Below are 23,450 nucleotides of genomic sequence, written 5' to 3'. Positions count from 1 at the left end.
ATGGAAAGGCGCCCCGAGCAGTTGGGAGTTCGGTGCCTTGCTCAAGAGCACATTGGCAGCGCCCAGGAGGTGAACTGGCACCTCTCCACCTACCAGTCCGCCACCATACTTTGGTTCATATGGGGACTTGAACCGCTACCCTCCGGTTCCCAACCCAACTCCCCACTGCCACCCCCAAATTAAATTCATTGTTCACACAATACAGCAACGTAACCCATTTTATTGGCTAGCTGTTAGCCAATCAGAGTCAATAGCTTAGCTCATTGAATATTTACGAGAACTGGCAAAAATCAAGCTGAGTCTCCCTGCAGGCTTTCTATACCACGCTAGAATGGCTTGAAACTAGAGATGTTCCGATACCATTTTTTACTTCCCGATACCGATTCCGATACTTGTGCTGGGGGTATCAGGGCGATCTGAGTACCCATACCAGTGTGTTAAAAAAAAAAAAAAAAATGCTGTGATAATATTATCATTGTGGGAAGGCCTGGCTCAGGTTTAACAACTTTTTAAAACATGAATTAATACAGCAAAGGAAGCCATATATTTAAATAGAACAGTATAAAAATGTAAAACATGAACGTTGGACTTGGGGATTTTCCACTTACTAGAACCCCCTCAATTGTTCGGCAAGAATGTGCAGTATGTGACCCTGGAACTCGGTGGCGTGCACTGGGGGTAAATGTTGACTCTATATGTGTCCACCCAGTGGGACGTTAAACTTAGCAAAGACATGGGGCACACGTCGGACCGCCAATGTCCGTGGTAAAGCTGTCTGCATGCACGCTTTGCCCAAGCACAGAAATGTGTCCCTAACTGTCTCGTATAATTTGGGTTGCGCAGTTTCGGAGATATATTTACAACCTGGCAAACCGTACCTTGGCTTCAAATGCTCCATTAAGCAGCGAAATCCCAATTTTCGACAACAGACGGGTTGGTAATCCAGTACAATAAACTCCAAAACTTTGTTGTTATCGTTGTTGCTTTTGGCTGTTTTGGGGAATTTATCTCGTCACTTGAAGGCAGTTTCCAGAGTTTGCTGCTGCAGTTCGTCTTTTTCCCCCGTAGCATTCGTAAATTCGTTGTGCTCTTTAGCGTGACGAGTCTTCAAATGTTAATTAAGTTGCTGCTGTTGAAATTTGCAACACTCGTGCCACCCCTTGAAATTGCTTCTTTGCATATGTTGCATGTTGCGTCTTACGGTGGGAAATCACGGTAAAATACTGCCAAACTGCCGACATGATGCGCTAATGCTAGCTTGTTTTAAGGAGAGCGTAGGCGATCAATTTCTTCGCCCTCTAAAACAGCAGCGCAACTATTAAAGAGTGGCGAAGAAGAACTGTGTCCGAGCTAACGGAGCTAACCAGTAAATAGATTCTATTTTTAATAGTTATGTGGTATGGATCGGTGCCTGTACTCCAGTACTCGCCGATACCGATGCCAGCATTTTCGGCAGTATCGGAGGCATTTCCGATACTGGTATCGGAATCGGAACATCTCTACTTGAAACAAGGTAACCAAGGTAACCAAGGCATTTTTTTTCCACATAAAATGTCAGAGTCCATGGCAGAACTTCAGGCATTACCACAAAGTAATAAAACATGTGTGGCAGGGCACCTTAGCAATCATTTCCAGAAAGAACCAAGGAGGCCTTCCAGGTTGCATGATCCAAATCCAAAACTTGCCCTTTTCAACATGTAGCTTGATAGTTTGAAGTTTTTTTGTTGTTTTTCCAAAACAAAGTTTGAGAACGGCAATTTACAGAGAGGTAGAGAAGATAAATATAATATTAGCCTTTATTGTCCCCCTTACGAGAGATTTGTCTTGGATAAGGTAGCAGAGCAGCACACAGCCTCTCCATGTACCGCCAATCTGTCTGTATATATGCCCAATCAAACTACATTTAATATTCAGTAACGCACACAGATCCATATACATCTGAATATACACACCAAGAACATTGCATGATGCCTTAGACCAAAATATTGGTGCTATATTGCCATAACGCACCATAACGTAAAAATGACTTAAACATTAATTGATACATTTCTGATTATTATTTTTCGTTGAACTTTCAGATCTAATTGAAGTGCTGCTTTATTTTAATGTTCCACCACTGCACTGTTTGTGCTGAGAAAGACTGCTTTCCATTAAACCCTATAATATAATCGGACCATACTTTTACATGTGAAAAGTCTGAATGAATAATTCAACGATTGAACAAAACTCAGTGTGAATTTGATTATCGTTACACAGTTGTCAGAGCAAGGGTCCCAGTAATCTGATAGATAATCGGATTTGAATTGATTTGTTGTTCAGGAGGCTACAGCTGCAGTGGCTCTGCGTCTTCTCACTGACGTGTCTGTATTTCGGCGCTAGGTGGGGATAGAGCCCCCCTTACCTTGAGTCGCCATGGAAACCGACAGGCGCCTTCAAGGATGTTGGGAGAGAGAACAGCGGAGCTTGAAGCACCCAGTGACGTAATGTTAGTGATGTGAGAGAGACCTTGATGTTGCCTTCAGTTGCTCTTCGTAAATAAGACTACCAACATCGACTGAGTTACAGGCTACAGCGATTAATAGGGAAATGGATATAGTTCCCTATGAGGAAAGGACTCATAAATAACTACAAATAACTAATGTTAGTTTGTTTTGTTATGCGTTTCTGGATTTAAAACAAATTACAGTATATCGGCCGATATATTGGAATATCAGATTTTTAAATCACCAAATAATTGTATCGATATTGACCTTAAAAACCTTTTATCGGTTGGGCTTTAATATCTAAATCTATATCCTAATAACCACAAACTTTGTTTTTGCAGTACATAGCAAAGTGTTTTACGAAGTTCTAAAAACGGCCTCTAAAACTCAGCCCTAAAACAGCCTCAGTAAAGGAGAACACAATCTAAAAACTAAGCAGATTAATGAGTCACTTTAATTTTTTTTTTGTCAGGGGATTTAACGGGTTTGCCAAAAAGAAAACGTGAAATGACAAGTAATCACCTGATATTTCCGACAATGCCTGAATGCAGCAGCTGGCCGCTCCGCTCGCAGCCAGAGGAGCAGACAGCGCTATGCACGAGGCAGAGGGACCATCTCCACCGGGAAGGTAAGAAACAGATAAGTGCGGAGTGAACATCACTTCTGGCGACATATACGGCTCTTTGATCTTTGTTTGTCCTCGTGGTGTCTTTATTGTTCTTTAATGTAGCTACAAACAGTTTCCATAAAGCCCAGAGAGGCAGCCGGTGTGTCAGGCAGCAGCCTGTGAGGGCTCGCAGTTTCTCCTGTAGGGATGCTGCAGTAGCTCAAACCCTCGGCAAGCAATTTGTTCCAGGTTGTAACTCTTGACTTAATGTTTGTCTGCCGTGAAGTGAAGGCTTGAGTTTACAACAATTTACAAGACTTACAAGGCACTATAGCACGTGTTTGACCACCAAAAACTTGGCTAGTTGTGCTAAAATGTTTCGTCGTTCGTCTGAGTGGTGAAAAGCTCACACCTGCAGCAATCAGCTCGCGGCTTGGTAAGACGTCAACTCTGGTTTTCGTCATTTACTTCCACGAGTAAACTATTGGCCTACATGCAATATAGATATAAATGGTAGACTACTTCAACATATTTAAGTACCATGCAAGTCTAGAGGAACTTTAAAACAATTCAATTAAATTCAAATGGGCTTCATTGGCATGAAAGCTTCACTAATAATGTCACCAAAGTGTCAAAATACAATTTCTCCAAATATTCAGACGGAAAACAAACAGTAATATGAACAATAACACAACATTAAGATAGATTTATATTAATTATAGGCCTATATACAGTAGGCCTATGTCTTGCATGTAAGTTTATGCTGTGTGTGTGTGTGTGTGTGTGTGTGTGTGTGTGTGTGTGTGTATATTTATATAGCTGCCTTTAGGATGTCACTTTCATACTGAATATGTTTTTTTTTTTGATACCACAGCCTTTGCTTTAATGCTTCAATTTGACTCTAACACATGCACCTGTTCACTGTCAGGAGACCACACTTGACCTTTGAGCTGTGAGTGACACCAGCTTCTACACACACTGCTTCCCCTGGACTTGGTTTTCTTTTTTCTTTCTTATATCGGTGAACTCATTTTGCTGCCAACTGAAACCTGCCCACATTCCCCCCTCCCCAGTGGCGGACAGATTTAATCTCGTGCAGTAAAGAGAAACACGATGATCACAGCTTCCATTGAAATCCAATCTCCATGGCAGCTGTGATGGTTTTGGGAGAAAGAACCAACCTGGTTACTTCAGGTTCCCGTTCTCTGCCCTGTGCTCGCTTCAGGCCGGCCCCTCGGGACCAAGAAAGAGAAAACCACGAAGAAACGATATGACTGAGACGAGGTGTGTGGTGGCTGAGGTTGGTACCTCCCAGAGAGTGGCTGTCATCTTTTTCGTGAAGCAAAGTTGATGGACCGACAGTTTGGCCAATTTTTTGGGATCGACATTCATGCACCACAACTGGGAACCAAGTGGGAAGGGGACTTAAATACGTTGAGCAGGTATTTCCCTCCATTCCCTAGGAGGCCTGTTGCAAAAAGCTGGATATCTAGCTGTGGGGAGAGCAGGAGTACTCACTCACTTATGGGAAGATGGAGGCAGGAGCAGAGGCTAGTCCACAACAGCACCCGAGGAGGAAACCTGTGCTGCACGGCTTGGAGGACCAGAAAAGGGTAAGTTAACAACTGCTCCTGTTTATCTCCCAGATCTACTTGTGTCGTGTGACGCCTTTAAAGTACAACAAGACCTCATGTGATTGGACGAATAATCTTTGAATGTTGACAGTTGAGTCTGGATAGGTTGATGCAGGGGAAGCCAAAAGGCAAAACAAAACGCTTTGCTACTTCAGATGTGGTTACTCTTGAGCGCCAGTGCATGCTGTCAGAAATCTTTTCTGGTACATACATACCAGTTTCTCTGATGGTTTTAGAACATTCCCTGACTTCCAAAAGTATTTGAAATATTACATTCTGATCCTAAATTGTCAAAAAGAAAAGATCGAAAACCGTTTGCTGATTATAAAGACCTAAATGTCTGGAGGGCATTGATATGTTTGCACAAGTCATTAGGCCTCATTCACCAAATGTTCCTTAGAACAAATTACAGTTTTCTTGAAGATTCTGGCATTCACCAATGTTTTCTTATTCGGGATTCTGTTCTTAGGTAAGAACAGACTCAACGCACACTCAAGAGCACTCTAACGCACAATTGAGAGCTGACATGTTTGCGCAAAATAAGTAGTTGTACCGTTTTTGTCCGTTCTAATTTAATATTCATCTCTTTTTATTTTTTTTATTTTGTCGGTAATTCTTTTCATTATTTTTCACCTGATTAAATTTTTGTGCTTTAATAAATACGCACTACACTTCTGCTTGTTTGCAAAGCACTTTGAATTGCCATTGTGTATGAATTGTGCTAACCCTATATACTTCTTCCGTTCTGCGCCCTTCTCCAGATGCATGCCTAATTGCATTCCATGCATCGGTGTTATTTGCTGCTAAGTTTGCACTGCTGACGCTACTAAATATAATGACTCGTTTTTTGCTAACTTCTTGCAGCAGTTCCTCCACTTTAGAATTATTAGTTTTTCTTTCTTTTGGAGTCGAGGTCTCTACTGTCTTTACCACGTCCTTTCAACATTTCTCTAAGTGTGCACACAGCCCTGCAATCTCATGCCTTTTTATGGGTATTAACAGACTGTTTACTTATGCTAAATAGGAGCAACGGGCACAAGCTTTCAATTTACAAAGACATTGGGATTCATCCTTCTAAGAACACACCTGCAAACAATTCTGCTGTTTAAGAACACGTCTTGAATCAGACGTACACTTTTCTTAGGAACTAGAGACTGACTGATATATCGGCAGGCCGATATTAGGCATTTCCTGATCTATCGGTATTGGCATTTATAATTTTTTTTTTTTACATATTCATTCATCAGAACAATTTATGACAAAAAATGATTCTGATAAATTAATATTTAAAAAATAAAATTAGACGGTGAACCATGTTATGAACGTAATAACTAAATAACGAAATAACTACAAATAACTGTCATAAATCTGTTTTATCTTTTGTAACATGTTTCTGGATAAAATAATATATATATACACACACACACATATATATATCTGCATATCTGATTTTTATATAACCAAATATTCGTATCGGCCTTAAAAATATTTAATCGGTCGGGCTCTATTAGGAACTTTCCTAAGAACAAATTTAAGAAAAAAACCTATACAGATATTCTTGAGTGAGGCCCATTGTTGCCATGGCATTGGGACTTTGTCTGACCATCATGAAAACATACTCAGGTGTCAGAGGACACATAACTGGATTGATTCAAAGCCAAAGAGTCAGTGAAAGCATCAAGGCGTCTGTGAAGTCTTCTTTGATGCTGTGTGGTTGTGTAGAATTTCTTCAGTGGTCTGCGTAAAGATTGATGGGGTACTTGATACCGTGATTCATTTTCCCTGTTTGAGCTTCGCTCTGCATTTTCCACATGATGTTGATCTAGAGCTGTTGTTTTATGCAAACCTCATACTGTAACTCTGGTTCCCCAGATTTTCATGATTTGACATCTGATGGATTATATGGTTGTAATTTGAAAAGAAATGACTCCTTGGTGTGTGAACCCTTTCAACATTGTATGAGGTATAGCAGAAATGTCAGTGTGCAAAACCCGGCTTCTTTTCTTGCAGCAGTTCTGTTTACAGTTTATATTTTGGAGATCCAAGTTTTTTTTTTTTTTAAAGTTTTTTTTTTTTTAAACTTGACTCTGACAATGTGGACTCGTGATGGACTGTGGCGGAGGCACCAGGCAACAACCGCAAACAGGCTAAATAGATGTCTGTTTGTTCAGAGCAGCACATTAGTCGTCATTTTAATGTGGAGGCCGACTGAATTTCTCCTGCTCGCCTGCAGTGAACGCTGATTCAACTGGCGTACAGCTTCCATGCTGCATTTAGTGCTTGCTGTTTGGGAAAATCATGGAAAAATGTTGATTGGTGTTTCCCAAACCCCAAGATGACGTCAAGAAATGTTTGTCTTGTTTTGTCCACAACTCAGATATTCAGTTTAATGTCACAGAGGAGTGAAGAATGCAAAAAAACAAAAAACAAAACAGTTTTAAATAGTTGACGATTAATTAATCTTTCCTCAGGGTGGGTGACTTCACCTGGGTTCATAGAGTCAGGGCTCCAGGGCAGCTGTAGATCGGACAGTTGTTGTTGTTGGACAGGAGGCATGTTGGACTTTAGGCACTAGTAAGTCTGGGCCTGTTTCCAACAGTGTGGAAATCCGTTGGACTTTACTCCCTCTGCTATACTGTAGCATAATATAAATACTGTAGGTGTGCGCACTGCCAGGGATCAGATTTAGTAAAAAGGTCTATTCCTTTTTGTGCTTTATTTCCTGTCCCCCCTGTAAATTATTGATTTTATCAGGTGTGTTAAATTAGTCACTTGGGATTATGTAGAACATGAATATTAATTGATGTGACCAAAGCCCCAGCTGCTGTTTTCCAATTTTCCACACTGCAGAGCCTCTCTGTGGATGCTAAGTGACACACTGAGCAGCCAACGGACTTTAAGCATTCCTGTCTGGTGTTTGGATTCATCATGAAATCCCACACACCACAACTAGTTTTTTTGTCTGCAGTGTTGTTACTACGGTAACCAACCTTGATACCATTCATAAAGTGAGTTTTTGTCCCTTGCCTGCTCGATGAGTTATCAGCAGCGACGTGTCTAGATTTCATTAGAATCCTCGGTTGCAGCCGCAAAAGGTGGCGGCATCATCAATGGGAGACCAGACGAGGCCAGACGCTCGGTGCTCTCTGGGGAAGAGAGGTTGTGCCAGACTGAGCCAATACTCACCTTCCCTCTTAATGGACATCAGCCGACTTAAATAAATTGAAAGCACTGAGGTATTACCGTGGACACACGTGCGCCCATTGTTGGGGAATTACCTTAGGCATTCATGCAGCAAGGTTCAGTGTCCCCCGAGCAGTTACCTAGGCTGCGTGAGCACAAGATCCTATATGTTATAGTCGCCACAGTTGGAGGTAATTGGATTTTGTTCCCTTTTGTAGATTTACTCTGTCACATGTCCCTAGCTCTATATATTAATGTTCATTGAGTGGCAATCATGAACCTACATGGGAAAGCAGATGGCGTAAGAGGAGAGTCAGGGATGTATTGTATTGTGGTGAATGCAGGCTCAGTGTTTGAAGCAGAACTGCTGCGATCAGAAACCTGCCCGTTTGCAGTCATTTGGTATTCATTGAACTAGTATTCCATGAGATAGGATCTTTTGTGTTATGTAAATTCCAGCTGGAGATGAGAAAGGATTAAAGATGTACATTATGTCCCTTCTTCTAGTGCTAATTGGAGGATGAGAACCACATGGGAGTTACCTTTTCAGAATCTGTTAGAAGCCTCCACCAATATTAAAGAAAGAAGTGGTGTGACTTTCTATGTATAGACTACTGTGTATCTGTAATGCAAAAGCATCTGAAGTTGTTTAGTGTACCAAAAGTAGTTTGGGTCCCTAAAATTATTCTAAAGGGAAATTCTTTTTTCAGAAGGCGCAGTTCAGGTAACTATTTTAGTTTGTCAAAAAATAGGTGAAGCACTGAGGAGTACCTACTTCGTGTTTTAAAAGCAGTAACGTTAGGCCTTAATAATTCATAGCCCCTTATACACAGGCGTTGAATTTGGCTCTGTAACTACCTTTGTCTTACTGGCGGAGCAACTCTGTCCCCCCCATTCAGTGTTCATACCTTGTACAGAACAATGAGGTGGACTAACGTCGCAACAGTCCTGTATTGAACAGGCTGTGTAAAAAGGGGCTTATAATTACAAAATCCACCTTAAACTAGACAATTATTGCTTTCCGCAATTTGCCATTTTTTGAAAATGACAACATATGGTCAATTCTTTTTTTTGTCTCCCAGAATTTTGATTTTCATAGAAAAAGTAGGATATTGAAGTACTTTATGGCAGCTGAAATGAGGTCTCGCCATTTGTTACTGGGAATTCACTCACATTTAAAAGCTAATCAGATGATCCTTGTGCATGACAGTGACCTCTTCAACAGATCTGATCAATCTTACAGAAGCTCAAAGAGGCAGGGGTCAAGACCAAACTCCTTTTATAGTCAGCTAATTGTATAACCTCAAGAATATAATGTTGTGAATCAAAAAAAGACGTTGCTTTTTTTTAAGTTGCTAAAAAGTTGTATTTCATCTGGCAACATTACCATTAATATTCATAATTTTTTTATTCACATATTGCTCCTCCTCTGTATGACAGATTTTTGTGAGCTCACATGAAATTATGTTGAAAAGATTCAATGTCCGTGAACTCCAGGTCTAGACAGGCGTGCTTAATTTATTGGAGCATAATCAAAGAAAAAGGAGCAGTGCGCTGATCTTTGATTAACTGATGAACAACATATTGGACTGTCGGCATATCCTGCCTCCCATACAGCCTGGTTCTTGAACATGTGCGCTAATGAAACACTGAATTCTGTGTTATTGGACTGCTGTTTGATTTATATCCTGACCTCACACTGAGTTATTGTGGATACATTACAGATTTACAGCACAAATGTAGAATACAGTGTTGACATAGCCGTATGTTTCTCTTATTTAAAGCTACCTACCTACATATTTGGTGAGAAAACAACACTCACAATGTCCCTTTTATTCAGTGTTGGAACACAAACCAGACTCTGTTATGCTGAGAAAAATAAAAACAGTTTGACAGCAAATCTCAACCCGTTCCACTAGTGTCTGATAGAGATGATGAAGGGCATTCACAAGGTGACAGAGAGCACTCTGTAATGGAATCTATTATTGATTCAGCCCATTAAGGATAAAAGGGAATTTGACACTAATTGCTCAATCAGAACCATTGGAAATTATGTATTTATTTTCTCTAGTCATTTCTGACTGCTCATTAAGAGGCGTTCGATGTGGTTGGGGGGGTTCTGTAGGATAATGAGGTGTTTACAGTGGATGTGTGTGCCGCTGACTGCTCTGCTGCAGTCATTCTGTAACAGGCTCATAATTGGCTAAGAGGTGCAGATGAGTGGAAAATCCTACATTGTTTGTTTCTTTCACAAGATGGACTTAATCCTGAACCTCAGGATACAGTTCACACTCAGCGGAAGAGGCCTGGTTAGTGAGCTTAAGAGGTTCTTCACAGCCAGGCTCTAGTGACTTCCAGCCCTGAAACAGTAATGAGACATGATGGGGCACTGGCTTGTCAATACTTAAACTGACAAAGGTTCTTTGTTTGTTTAATTTGAAATGTTTTATTTAAGCTGCATGCATGTCAGGAACAAAAGAGAGACAAAACTATCGTTATTATGGTCAGAAATTACAGTCAGCCACAATGGGGATTTAAAATTAAATGTTTGAATGATCTGAAGACAGTTATCTATCACATATAAGAATGGTAATAAGTCCATCTGAAGAACTGTACGCTAACATGCACACCAGCAACACCTAGATCCATTAATTGTCAGTTGGTAGCAGGCTAAGCCTAGGCAGTAGCCCCCTCCCCCTATTGGATGAGCCTGGAATACCTCCACAGGGAGGCGTCCTGATCAGATGCTGAACCACCTTAACTGTCTTCTTTGCAGTGTCTCTACTTTATCTCCCTCTGGCTGTCTGAGCTCTTCACCATGTTCCTGAGGTTGAGCCTGGACAAGCTGCAAATAAAGCTTGTTTCATCTTTGACTTTTTCTCAGATACCCCTTTACGTTAAAACAGTAAAGGTGTTTATGTTTCCATTTCAGCATACGCCTCAGTTGTATCAAATTGCTGGTGTACTTGTAAAGATAAGCAAGGCAACAGAAACATTACACATTTACTGCTTTCTCTACAGTGTTTCCTCCAATAGGGGACTTACAGACATATGGGCAAGGTCACTGTGGCCGTACCCTCCCTGAGCTGTCAACCTGTTCATTAGGCTACAACATCTGTGCTAACCAGCACTGAGATTACTGCAGTGCAGTCAGTGCCCTCTTACATTATACTCTTAAACAAGCTAAATGTGAAGGCAATGTCTCTGTCTGCTGTACCTATTCAACCAGTTGCGATGACCATTTGTTGCAGATTTAAAAAATGACACATTTCTTTGATCTCCGCTAGAATTGTCTCTGGATTTCGACCCCAAGTTGAGACAACCGTTAGACTTGGTGATCGCTGCCCAGAATCATCTCTTCACTGTTACATTGGCCTGTTGCCAAGAGAAGAGAGAGACTAGAGGGGTGACAATTTGTCATTGACAGAGTTTGATTGATTGTGTGTCTGCCGCCCTGCACCGCTGGTATCTGAAACTAATTGGATGTAATATCAGAGAGATAGGACAGCAGGATGACAAATGAGCAGCCTTGTGAGATTATTTAGAACCTTTTGTAGACATGCTCCTTTCCAGCCAACCCCTAACTGGACCACTCAGATAAGTGATTACCATCTTTAGTGATCATAGTGGCTGGGTCTCATTATTTGATTGAGCTCAGGTACTCTGAAGCTGAAGCAGGCATAAACCATTTTCTGTTGAAGGTTTTAAGTTGACCAATAAAAAAATCAGCATGGGGAGCAGCTTCTGGCACTTTGTGATTAGTGAAAAACATAATGTTGTGAATGCTGTGTTGTCTGTAGAGATGAAGGCTCTTTTAGCCACCGGCTAAGCTTTTCTTGCAAACTAGGCAGCTGCAGAGGAGAGACGAGGGATTATTTTTTGTTGCAGGACTGTGTTTGCCCAGTCATGCAGCACTGACGAGCGCTGGGGCTAGGGGTTGTGGTTGGGGAAAGGGAGGGGGTTTGGAGGGTGGAGATGGGACCAGGCATGTAGCTCAAAGGTTGGGGGTTGGGAGGATGCTGCACTCAGGATGCTGCTTGGCCCTCAAGAGCCATCTGGCCATCACCCTCTCCCTGCGCCCTGAAGGAGTGTGAAGGACAGGTGGCAGGGGCTGGTGGGATGGTTTGGACTTTGACTATGGGGCGTGCGATTGGCTAGCTGGGCCCCCTAAAACACCAACCCCTCACATACCAAATGCCTGCTCAGCTTCGTGTCAGGAAGGACCTCCTTCATGACCCTGGAAAGAAATCTTTGGCCTTCAATCTGTATTTTTGGTCTTTTTTAGACCAATTACAGGATAAGGCAAGTCATTGATTTTTTTTGATGATTCTCCATATTTGCACTACAAAGATGATTCATTTCAAATTATTTTAATAGATATAGACATTTTAAAAGTTTGAAGAGAGATGTATTTTCCTACTTCAGACAGTTTTTTTCCTTAGACAAAAATAGCCTTATCTTTAAAAGAAAACACACTTGGAACACAGCAGTTGAACCGAATAATTAATTTAACAACAAAAAAACTAAGTTATCTCATCTAATTTCATCTAACAACATCAAAGATTAAAGAAATAGACTGAAATGCAAGTGCACACATAACAGCTGCATAGTTCCCCTCAATTTAATTGCGTGAGCAGTTGTTTTTTTAATTCAAGACCGCTTTTTTGCCCTGAGCCTCTATAAATATTCTACCTTGCTGGAAGAAAAGACTGGTGATGAACATGTTCTGTTTCATTATTGACAACGGTACAACATACAGCAGAATTTGAACTACACAAATCAACAACATAGCCACATCACAAGTTGAGTGTTTGTATGTGTTAACGCTCCAATCTATATGACAAGAGAAATAGTGTTGTCAGTAACACACCCAGCAGGGTGTGTGACGGTCCGGCTGTCCTAACTCGCACCGCATTGTAATCCCTGTCTGGGGGTCAGTGGACAGGATCTGGCTCAGTCTGGTTCAGGGGAGGTGTTTGGCTAATGAACAGGTGCTTCAGCTAGCTCCTGTGGTGATGGGATTTCCTCTCTCCTATGACCATTGTATGCATATTCACATAGAGAACAGCATCTTTTTGAATTCGTTAATCAATTCAGCAGGTGGCTGTGAATTAGGAGCAGTCTTTGTAAATTTAGAACTCTTTTGTCTTTGGTGTAATTTCACTGAATAATGAAGTTATAATTGAAGCTGAGAACCAGCGTTTGTCATATCTGGGGAGAACTTATTTTAAAGCCGGCTACCTTTTATCAGACATAAGTGCTGCTACCACTTTCACCGTTTAATTATTTCTCCTCTTAGAGCAGTTATTTTGATGTGTTCTTGCCAGTGGATATATTTCGTATTATTAGATATGCTTTTTTCACTTCAAGCTTATAAAAAGAAACCATGTGCAGCACCTGTTAGCATAGCTTCAGGCGCAGCTTGTATGTGACTGGAATAGAAAGAAACAGGAAGGTAAGATTCTAGTCTCGTTTGTTACTGCTCAGGTGTGAACACATTCAACAGCACAGCAACACCGTGTGTGTGTGTGTGTGTGTGTGTGTGTGTGTGTGTGTGTGTGTGTGTGGTGTGGGGGGGTGTGGGTGGGGTGGGGTGGGTGTGGGGGGGGGTGTGGGTGTGGGTGTGTGTGGATTGAGTGTCCCCTCCTGTTTCCTTCCATCCCTGCCCTCTCATCTGTCCTGGGAAATACCGCTGGAATTCAATTTTACACACCAGGAATTCAAACTGATAGGAGGAATGAGGGCTAAAAAAGGTGCTGGAGCAGTTCTTCCCATATCTACAAACACTCACCCCCCCAGGGCTGCGCAATTATGGCCAAAATGATAATCACGATTATTTTGATCAATATTGAGATCACGATTAATTATCACGATTATTTGTTGATTTTAACCAAAACTAATTTTATTGTCATATAGGCTAATTATAACTGCTTTCACATACATGTTGTGCTACATTTCTTCTAATGTACAAATATGTGCACCAAAATAAAATAGACCCTCTTATTGACCAAAATTCAGTCTATCTCCTTAAAGAATAAATAAATAAAACAAAGAAAATGTAGCAAAACTTCAACAGGGCACTATTTTCCATTGTGTAAATATATTTTAGGAAGCAAAATATAAACTTTCATTGTATGTCATGTTGTAATGGATGTGAATGAAACTCAAAATATACAATCAATAAAATACTAATATTCCATAACAGAATGTAACCAAATGAGAACATTTCTAGACCATTTCTAGACAAGAAAGTAGGTAGTGCCACCTTGGAAAAATATTTGCACGAGGTGATCGCGTATCGTTTATCCAGAGTGTTCAAGAATATGAAGCCTTTGTTTGTCACCGTGTTTATCTGGCTGCATTCATAATTTCACTGTCTTTGGGTGGGGTGATGCGCTAAAGAGGCTTGCTTCGATGGATGCCTGAGTTGATGTTGTGGGATGATTAGTCTTTGCAACGCATTTCTTTTCACTTGCCTTGAACCCAAAATGCTTCAACACAATGGATGACAATCTGGACAAGCCCCTCGGCCTCACCCTCTGCTACGTTTGTCGTTTTTGGTTTTCTTTGCTATCTGTTGGGGAATTTTCCTTGCGTTACTCTGTCCTTTATGACTGTCTACATCTAGACACTAAGCTGCATGGTGCAGGGAACAACTCTGATAGGCTCACAGAGGGCACGTGATCAGACAGTGGTTGACAGTGCGCTAGTTTGGCTTTGCAACATTTTGTTTAAAAATATCGCTCCATCACGCAAATTTGATTGTGGGAAGCCGTGATTGAATCATTGTGAAGCCCTACCCCCCCACCCCCCATACATACTGTGTACACGCACACACACTCACACACTTCAGTCTCTTAACCTCATCCCTACCTCTATCCTCGTGTCCATAGTGTAAATCTGACACATTTAGAGAGAAATTAATTTTAAAAATAATTGTATAATGCTTCTGCTCCTCTGAAAAGATTTTTTTTCACTTTGCTCTGAAAAAGCAACACGGGTAACTAGATCAGTCACAAGGGGCGAATGTAGTCTTCCACAACGCAAAACCACTTTTGGGAGGACGTCATTCTCTATAAATCAGTGAAATTCCTCCTTCCACAGATGTGCTACATTACTGTGTGTTTCTGGTGATGGACAGGGGGACAATAATGTCTGTAGATTTTTGGGACTTCATTTATCTGTATTATATGTGTTGAACTGTAAATAATTTGTCTGTATTTTAATGGGCCATCTACCTGCCCAGGGAATACGGGTGGAAATTAGCAATTTGCTACAACCAATCTATTTTTTTGTGCATTTTCCCTGTTCAAATAAATACATTACACTTACAATTGTAGTAGGAGGTTCTGGACAAAAGGAGACTGGAGAAGAAGAAAGGTGGACAAGTATTCTGTATATTTGCCTCCTTTGTTACAAGAAATAGATTTCTGCCATGTGTTGTTCAATGAAATATTGGTGCACAAGTTTTGCCTGCAGGGTTATGGGAAACATTATTGGCACTGTGACAATGAACAATAGTACTGAGGGAACATGGGGCCTGTGTCCAGAAGGAAAATTGTATTTTTCTTCCAGCTGTTGCTCAAAATTTTATTTCATTGATTAATTTGTCATTTTGGTGCAATTTTTGTTGCTGTGTTTTACTACAGAGAGAGTTAGTGTGGCATAATCTGGATTAATATTAGACTAAAGCTAAAAACGTAAAGCCAGGCTCATGTGCTCCAGGTACACAGATAACAATATGTAATCAAAGCCCATCCATCGCAGTACCTATGTTTGTATTTAGCTTCCATGAGATGATTTGTGAGATAATTTATTTGCGAGGCTATAGAGGAGTAAAAATCCTGTTTTATACATGGAACAGATTTTTGCGAGTAATCTGCTGAACATGAAGTGATGAATCAGACAGTGATTTCCTGTTTCCAATACCTTCCCCCAGTCTCTTTCCACCTTCCCAGTCACCACTGTTTTTATTCTGCATCTTAATGCACACTCAAGTCAATGTGATGCAAGGGACTCAGTGTTATTGATGGATAGGTACCTTCTACAGCATGCAGAGGTGGGAAGTAGCTCATTATGTCTGCTTGTTTCTGTACTTAAGGAGTGATTACTTTCTGCTTAGATGTGTCTTTCTTGCTTTTGCATGTCGGGCAGAAAACAACATATTTCACTAAGAATGTTTCATTCAAAATGATCATGTCACTTAAACAGTTTGATAATAATTGGAGATATTTTCAGCTGCTTCAGATGGGTTAATGTGTTGCAAATGGTGACTTTTCAGCCCTCTGACGGTGTCTAGATTTAATTTTAAGTGCAATGGCTCTTTAGTGTACTACTACTGTAGAACTACAGAGATATTTAATATTTGTATCACAGTGGGTCAGGATGTGAAGAGTTTCTGCCCCTAGGAGACTGTGTGGGTTCCCCCTGATGGCTGCTGGATGCTTCCTCAGCACTATTTTGGAGGGCAGTGCTGCCGACATGGAGCTGCTGCAATTGAGCAATTCAATTCTTGGGAGAGCACCAAGCTTGGCATTAGAACAGATGTTTTCCATGTGACTATGTTTATAACAAAGACACAATCAATGTAAATAATGGGCAGCTGGGATGACAGGCAAGTCAGGGTATCTATTTTGGGGGGGAAAGGGAAGCTTAGTAGTAAATATACAAGAATAATTATGAGCAACTTTTCACTGTTAAAATTTTGAGTTGTCAAATATTTCTGCCCTACTGCTTGTTATTGAACTCCTAGAAGAGGAAAGGAAAAATCTGACATAACAAATGCAGAGTTATAGTAAAGTGCGGAAGATTTATTAGGGAGTAAGTTATGTTCAATGTCTTGCCTGACTGGAAACAACTTTTTCAAGTGTTAAGTGATAGGAGCTGGTTTTACAAATATAGCTAAACTGCCTGCAAAAATAGGTGGATTTCTGAAAATGCAATGACTTTAAATTAAGTCAAGGAAAAATGTTGATACATTTGACCGTATTTGTATATACATGGCAAACAAAATTAAAATTAATTGCCAGAGTGAACCAGTTGGGAGATAGTGAATGCAGCAGAAAGTGACATGGGAGAATCCACCCCCACAAGTTAAGATTTTGTATGATGATTTTTGATGTGGACTATTCATGGATCCTCTTAGCATTGATCAACAGCTTGACGGATGAGACCAGGACACTTTTTCTTTTGGGCTTAAGTATTGCATCAGGATGTATGCAGTTCACGGTCAATAAAAACTCTCTAGACACAATGTAGATAATCAAGAATGTCAAAACTGTCTCTGTGAAAGTGTAGCTTGTGTTGCTAATTAGTCAAAGGTCTTGTGTAAGGTAAAGCAAGGCACATCTATTGCAAGGTTCAGACCAGGACACCCGGGCGGGGAAGCCTTAGATTAGAGGGCAACCTGTATTGAATAACACATCTCTGTGCACACATTTTGGACATTCTGCCTTCTATGACAAACCAGGACATGAAAGAGAATAAGGAGGTTGAATAGACCCACACACACACACCAACTCACCAGGGTCACCATGAGACTATATCCCTATTCCAGGCTGCCAACCTCCCTCCTTGTCTTCCAAAACAACCCCCATTCTCGTATCACTTACACACATAATCAATACAGGCTTTCTGCTGTTATTGATCCAGGTACGGTGTATACACAGCTGCTGCTCCCAGACTGTGGCCTCCTGCCTGGGACCCAGAAAATGACACTTGATCACACGCACCTGGTTCTCCTCAGCCATCTCCAAGATCTGTCAAGCACAGGGAGATCAAGCGAGAATACGGACATCTACAGCTTTGGCTTTATATGAATCAATCAGTGTTTGTGACATCTATCAGTGACCATAAAATTAAGTATGCTCTTGAGTTGTAACTGCAAGGCTAGGTAGAGTACTGACCTTTGATTAGCTATCAAAACATTAAGGATGGTTCGAATATTTGCGCTTTTCTTGTAAGATAGTGGAAGCATAGAGAAGAGTGCCATTGTCAACCAGTGAAACCCTAGTTACGGCTAATGTTGATGCTGTTTGCTCTGGAGAGGCTTGTATCTGACATAATGAAACAATGACTTTTGTTGATTTTGCAGTGATTGAACATCTACTCTTCAGGTGAGAATAATCAATTTAAAATTTGGTGTCATGCCTTACAATGTAGCTCTATCTTCTGCCAAAAAACTGCTTTCTTTGGAGAGGAATGAGAACTGCAATTTGAACCAATTACAAGATTATTATGAATGGGTATAAAGGGCTGAATGTTGACTGTCTGGACCTCATTTTTATTTGTCATTAACTGGCATGAACACCAAAGAAGAAGAAAGGCCCAGGCTTTGCAACGGTGACTGAATTCATATTTGCTGTTACCCTTCTCTACTGCCAGAATAACTAACCTGGCAGGATGACAGTAGCAGTCTGTCATTTAAATGAGCTGCTGATAAGGCCTGGGAATTTTGTACACATGCAAGATATATAAAATAATGCAGATGGGTTATAAATTCCATATGTCAATAAAGGCCCCCCTACTTTTTTATACAATTCAGTACTGTAACCAATTTGTTGTATGCCAGGTAATGACAATATGTTGCTTTGAGATGCAGATTGCATTGTTGCTTTATCTGGCATTAGTGAATGTGCCCCTTACGAGCATTAGCTAGTTAGTTAATTTAGCATCTTTCTGTGTGAGCATCCTGTGATCATTTAAACTGGAATTATAGTTTTGCAAAGACACATACATGTCTTTCTTCAGAATGGACAAATTTGAGACTCACATACACATAAAAGAAAACTGAACATGTGGATGTTGGCCTACTGTATGAGACACCCTCTGTTTTTTTACAGAGTATGATGAATGGCAGGGTTAATTCTATCCACGTAATTTCTATGCTACAAACCCAGATTTGCTTGCATTTATAGGGCAGTGTGTCTTGAGAAAAAAAATTGCAAAGTAAACTTTTCTAATGAGGTTTAGTCTAAAGAAATCAAACTGTAGGCGTGATTTCTTCTCACTCTGTGATTGATGGGTGCCTGAAGGCTCTTGTATAGCTTGGTGGTAGGGGTGAATATTGCCTGGATTTTCTAAAGACAGCTTTGCCCATAATGACAGCAGACCAAAACTGCATCCTGGAAATTCAATTACCTTTAATTTTACCTTCCCCACTTGAACATATTACCCTCTGTCAGAGCCAGTCAGTATAATCAATTAAAATCAAATATGATGTGTTTTCCTCTGATTGATTTACACATGGATTTGGCTCGCTGCCTTGGCATAATTTAATTGTTGCAATAACCCACAAGAACTGTAAATTCTCACCCTTTCAATGCAGTGTTGACATTCATTTGTTCAGAGGACATGAGGTGATGCGGCCTTGAGGGAGCCTCATGCGTTCGACAGATCAGAAATGACACTAGGATTAGTGAACATGATTAGGTCAATGTAGGGGTTTTGGTGGAGATTAATGGTGACTGGGTTCATGTTGTAAAAGTTGGGTTTGAGGTGTAGCAGGGAAAAGATACATTACCGACTCCCAATCTACACAGTGTCACCCCAGAGACTGGAGTTCAATCCCTTCATCAGCACTTTGCTTCTCGGTTACACCCTTTCATCTCTCTTTACTTAGGTTTCTTTCCTAAATTAAACATGAGGAAATAGACCAAGTTTCCAGGGCAATTAGTTGCATTAGAATAAAGATTATTCTGAAATGAAAGGCAACCACATAAATGCAAGGATAAATGGTGACAATTCCCAGCAGTCAAATGATGCGTGAGAGAGACAGTACCTCACTGTAACAACTGAAAAGGATGCTAGCAGAGATACTTATGACTCTCCAGAAAAGTACATCTTGTTTAAAGTCAGTGGCTGGTGGCTCTTTGGTGGTGGTGGCGGCTTTTTGAGCATTTCACATTTTGTTTTCGTACCTTCCCTTCCTTGTTTTCATTCCTGATTTGTGAGCTGGTGAAACCCAATTTTTCATTGCAGCTGATGGGGCAATTGGCTGTGTTCAGACCAATATTTGCACGGCATCTAAACAATCAGCCTTTTCATTTCTTCAAGGGTACTGATAGGAAAAAAAGGAGTTGTTTTGACTAAACAAACAATCCTGTGCACATTCAATACTTTCTTATGTGAATGGTGTAATTGTACTGTTTACCATTATTTATTTATTTATTTATTTATTTATTTATATATATATATATATATATATAGATATATACACAGTTGTCACATCAGAGTGTTCACATTACAATGTAACTATAGTGCTATGATCAGTTTACCCCACCCCAACACACATTTGTTTTATGGTTGTAATTCCTACTTTTTAAGCACTACAGCAGAGTCATCCAACATGGGGCTTAAGGACGTTGCAGTAATGTAATCTTTGCTGTTAAAAGGACTCTGAGGGCGAGTGTGATAACCTAATAGTGGCTACTTATATACACCACGGACATGCGTTGTACACACACACACACACACACACACACACACACACACACACACACACACACTAAAATTCATCTCCTTATCTGTGTTGTCAGTGCTTTACAGTGCTGTTCTTTGAACAAACGTACAATCATCGCATTAGAAAACACTTAGGCCAAATGCTTTCAGCCTTTAACCTTTCATTAAAATTTGACATTCATAGGTTCAGGAGTGTGTGTTCATCTTCACAGTGATCACACACACAATCAGTAGGAATCGGTAAAGAGCGGATAAGGGCTCTAATCGATACCCATCAGAGTTCCGCTGATCAAATATTTATCCAGGAAGAGGGGGAGAATGGACTCCCTGTCTGTCTGCTCTGTTGGTCGTTTTCTTTTCCAGGTCTGTCTGCACACGTCTGGCCTCTCTGTCTTTGTAATAGGAGTCAACCTCAGGGCCCTTAGTGATTGTTGACACAGTGATGCTTTGCTCAGGAGAAAAGGCTTTTGAACTCTATGTATCTTGATCAAAGTCTGTGACTCGTGGTGTTGAAGTGGGGCAGCACTGTGACTAGGACATGTTTTTACATTAATGAGATGACAAGACCTAAAAGTAGTAAGACTTCTGAGGAGATGCAATCTGGATTGCATGCCAAACCGCAGCAAGCAACCAGTGAGTGACGAGATCTGGAAGAACAATCTGTTTTTCTTTTTCAATGTGTTTGCTCATAAATGTCGCCTCTCTCTCTGTCTCTTTTCCCCTCGCTAATACCTCTTTCATTCTGTCTGAATGGGGACGTGATGACAAAGTTGAATTCCTCTTTTAGAAGGTTGGCTATCGAGGTCTGTGATGCCCATTTTTTGTGACTGTTGAGCAGATGTCCAGGGATAAAAAAAAAAAAAATGCAGATCAAACTGTTTTCTAGACATTCCGTGAACTGCACCAATCACCTTTTGTGTCGACACCAATAGGGTTGATGTATTTTCAGAGGAGAGATGGGAGAAACATGAGGTGAGTTCTTGGTGTGGACAGATATGAGCTATTGAACCAACACAGTTCATAGCAATATTTGTGAATCACCCAGAGTAAAAGGGATTTCTGGAAAGAGAGATTGCTGTAGATTTCTTTTATTTTTTATTTTCAAAGCTGTGGCTACCACAAACAAACACCCTGTAGTGTATGGTTGGTGCAGAAATCTCAGAAACAGATGAGCTAAAAAACCAAAACTATCTGCATAAATAACACTAGAAGTCAGTAAGGGAAAATATGACTTTTTTTGTAATTTGGGCAAAAGTACTTCATCTCGTTGATGCTCAAATCCTGTAAATTAAAAATTTCCATGAAGCAGCGCTGCTCCTTGATGTATTAAATTAAATTGTATAATAAAGGGATGGTTAAACTTGGCAAACTTTAAGGTGGTTGGTTTTGTATTTTGGTATGGTTCTTCGTATTTCCCATCCCTTGTGCTAACTTGTGTGCCACCTGTTAATGATTTTACTTTCACACACCTTCTCGTTACATTGCCTTTATTATGATGAACTGCTCAAGAAGAAAACCTTGGCTTTGACACGGTGAATGCTACATTGTCAAATATTGAATCGATCTAAAGAGCACATCTCCACCTTCCACCATCTAATTAATTAGTATTAACGAGATTCACTGCTCTGTTGTACAGCCATCTATTGCTTTGTCAGGCTGCGATGAACACATTAGCAGCTCCTCCTCAAACAAGATCAGTCCAAGACACACATAACGGAATGTAAAAACATGTTAATTTATTGGCTGTTGGGACCCTCGTCTCTCTGTCACCCTCGCTGGGGGAAAAGGATTACTCCAAAATCTGAGGATGGGAATGTTGGGCAAGGTGATTACTCGGTTATCTTGGTGAATGTTTATCTGTGTTTTTCTGCCCGCTCTTCCAAAAATCTCCAGCAGGTTTAATGCTGGTTCGGTAGTCCGGTTCAGGGGGTTAATTTGCGGCCTGTGTTTTCCCTCCCATTGAGCTTCTCCTTCCAGCTGTTTTAGCTATTGGCAAGCAGCTCTTCCCACTCTTACATCAGCCCTCCCTGGCTCGCTGAACTGTGGAGCTGGCAAAAGTGAATGGTGAGGGGCGGAGGTGCTGCAGGAGAGCAGGAGGTGGTGCCAGTTGGCTGAAGCAGCGAGAGAGTGCTTTTTTTTTTTTTGTTGCTAAAGAGACCCCCTGTAGCTGCAGTGATAACAGAATGATAGTTTTTTACTCCGAGGCAGAGGAGCCGGGTACCTCGATGCAGTGTTAGTAGGAGATAAGACACACACACACACACACACACACACACACACACACACACACACACACACACACACACACACACACACACACACACACACACACAACCACACACACAACACCACACAGAAGTAGAATGTTTGGAGATGTGTGCGTATTTGAAGTGGTCGAGTAGTGTGAAAGCAGCAGTGCAGAACATCCAGACTCTGTGTGTGTCTGTCTGTGTGTCTGTCTGTCTGTCTCCATTGAACTGACAAAGCAACATCCAACAGCTCCACTTATTTAAATCAACTTTTCTGCTTTTCTTTTACTGTGCTTTCTTTGTCACTCCTCCCACTCTTACTAAAAGCAAATGTATTGGCTTGATCTTAATTAAGGAAATATTAAAAATACACGAGCATACAATAAGAGCCCAACTGTTAATTGCTGAGCTGGTATTATTATTAACAGATATTGGCTTATTGCAGATGACATAAGTGTATATGTTGGCAGATATACATTAGACTATTATTTCATGATGTTATAGTTGGATTCTTTATGTATATTTAAGTGAGTGTGTTCGAACTCTGCGTATCAACATTTGCGCTTGTATTCACGGCCACTGTTATCTTTGAATGGGCTTTGGTGTTTAGGTGTTTGGTGTCTTACCAAATAAGTACATTTGAAAAACCCTGTTAATTTGTTTTGTTATGTGATCTTAAAAATGAAGATCAGTCGGTTTCAGATTTTGATATTTATTTGAAATAGATGTCATTTGGCTTAAATGCAGTTTCATTCAGGGTCTATGTATGTTGTCTGTGATATGTCTGGCCTAAAGAGATCCAAATATAGTGTTGTGTGTGTGTGTGTGTGTGTGT

At 40.6% G+C, this 23,450-nt stretch overlaps 1 protein-coding gene across 2 annotated transcripts in view; it reads left to right on the top strand.

Annotated features, from left to right (window-relative positions):
- Positions 1-2,985: 2,985 nt before the first annotated feature.
- Positions 2,986-23,450, top strand: part of nav2a (neuron navigator 2a) — a 224,756-nt gene continuing 204,291 nt past the window's right edge. For both annotated transcript variants that reach the window (XM_032523975.1, XM_032523914.1), the window contains exons 1-2: positions 2,986-3,111; positions 4,019-4,703. In XM_032523975.1, coding sequence (XP_032379866.1) covers positions 4,623-4,703 — 81 coding nt within the window. In that variant the 5' untranslated portion in view covers positions 2,986-3,111; positions 4,019-4,622. The remainder of the gene's footprint in view (positions 3,112-4,018; positions 4,704-23,450) is intronic.

Source organism: Etheostoma spectabile, chromosome 1 (assembly GCF_008692095.1).
Source record: "Etheostoma spectabile isolate EspeVRDwgs_2016 chromosome 1, UIUC_Espe_1.0, whole genome shotgun sequence".
Classification (NCBI taxonomy): Eukaryota; Metazoa; Chordata; class Actinopteri; order Perciformes; family Percidae; genus Etheostoma; species Etheostoma spectabile.
Note: the sequence above shows the minus strand (reverse complement) of the source record. Positions and strands in the feature narration are given on the sequence as shown.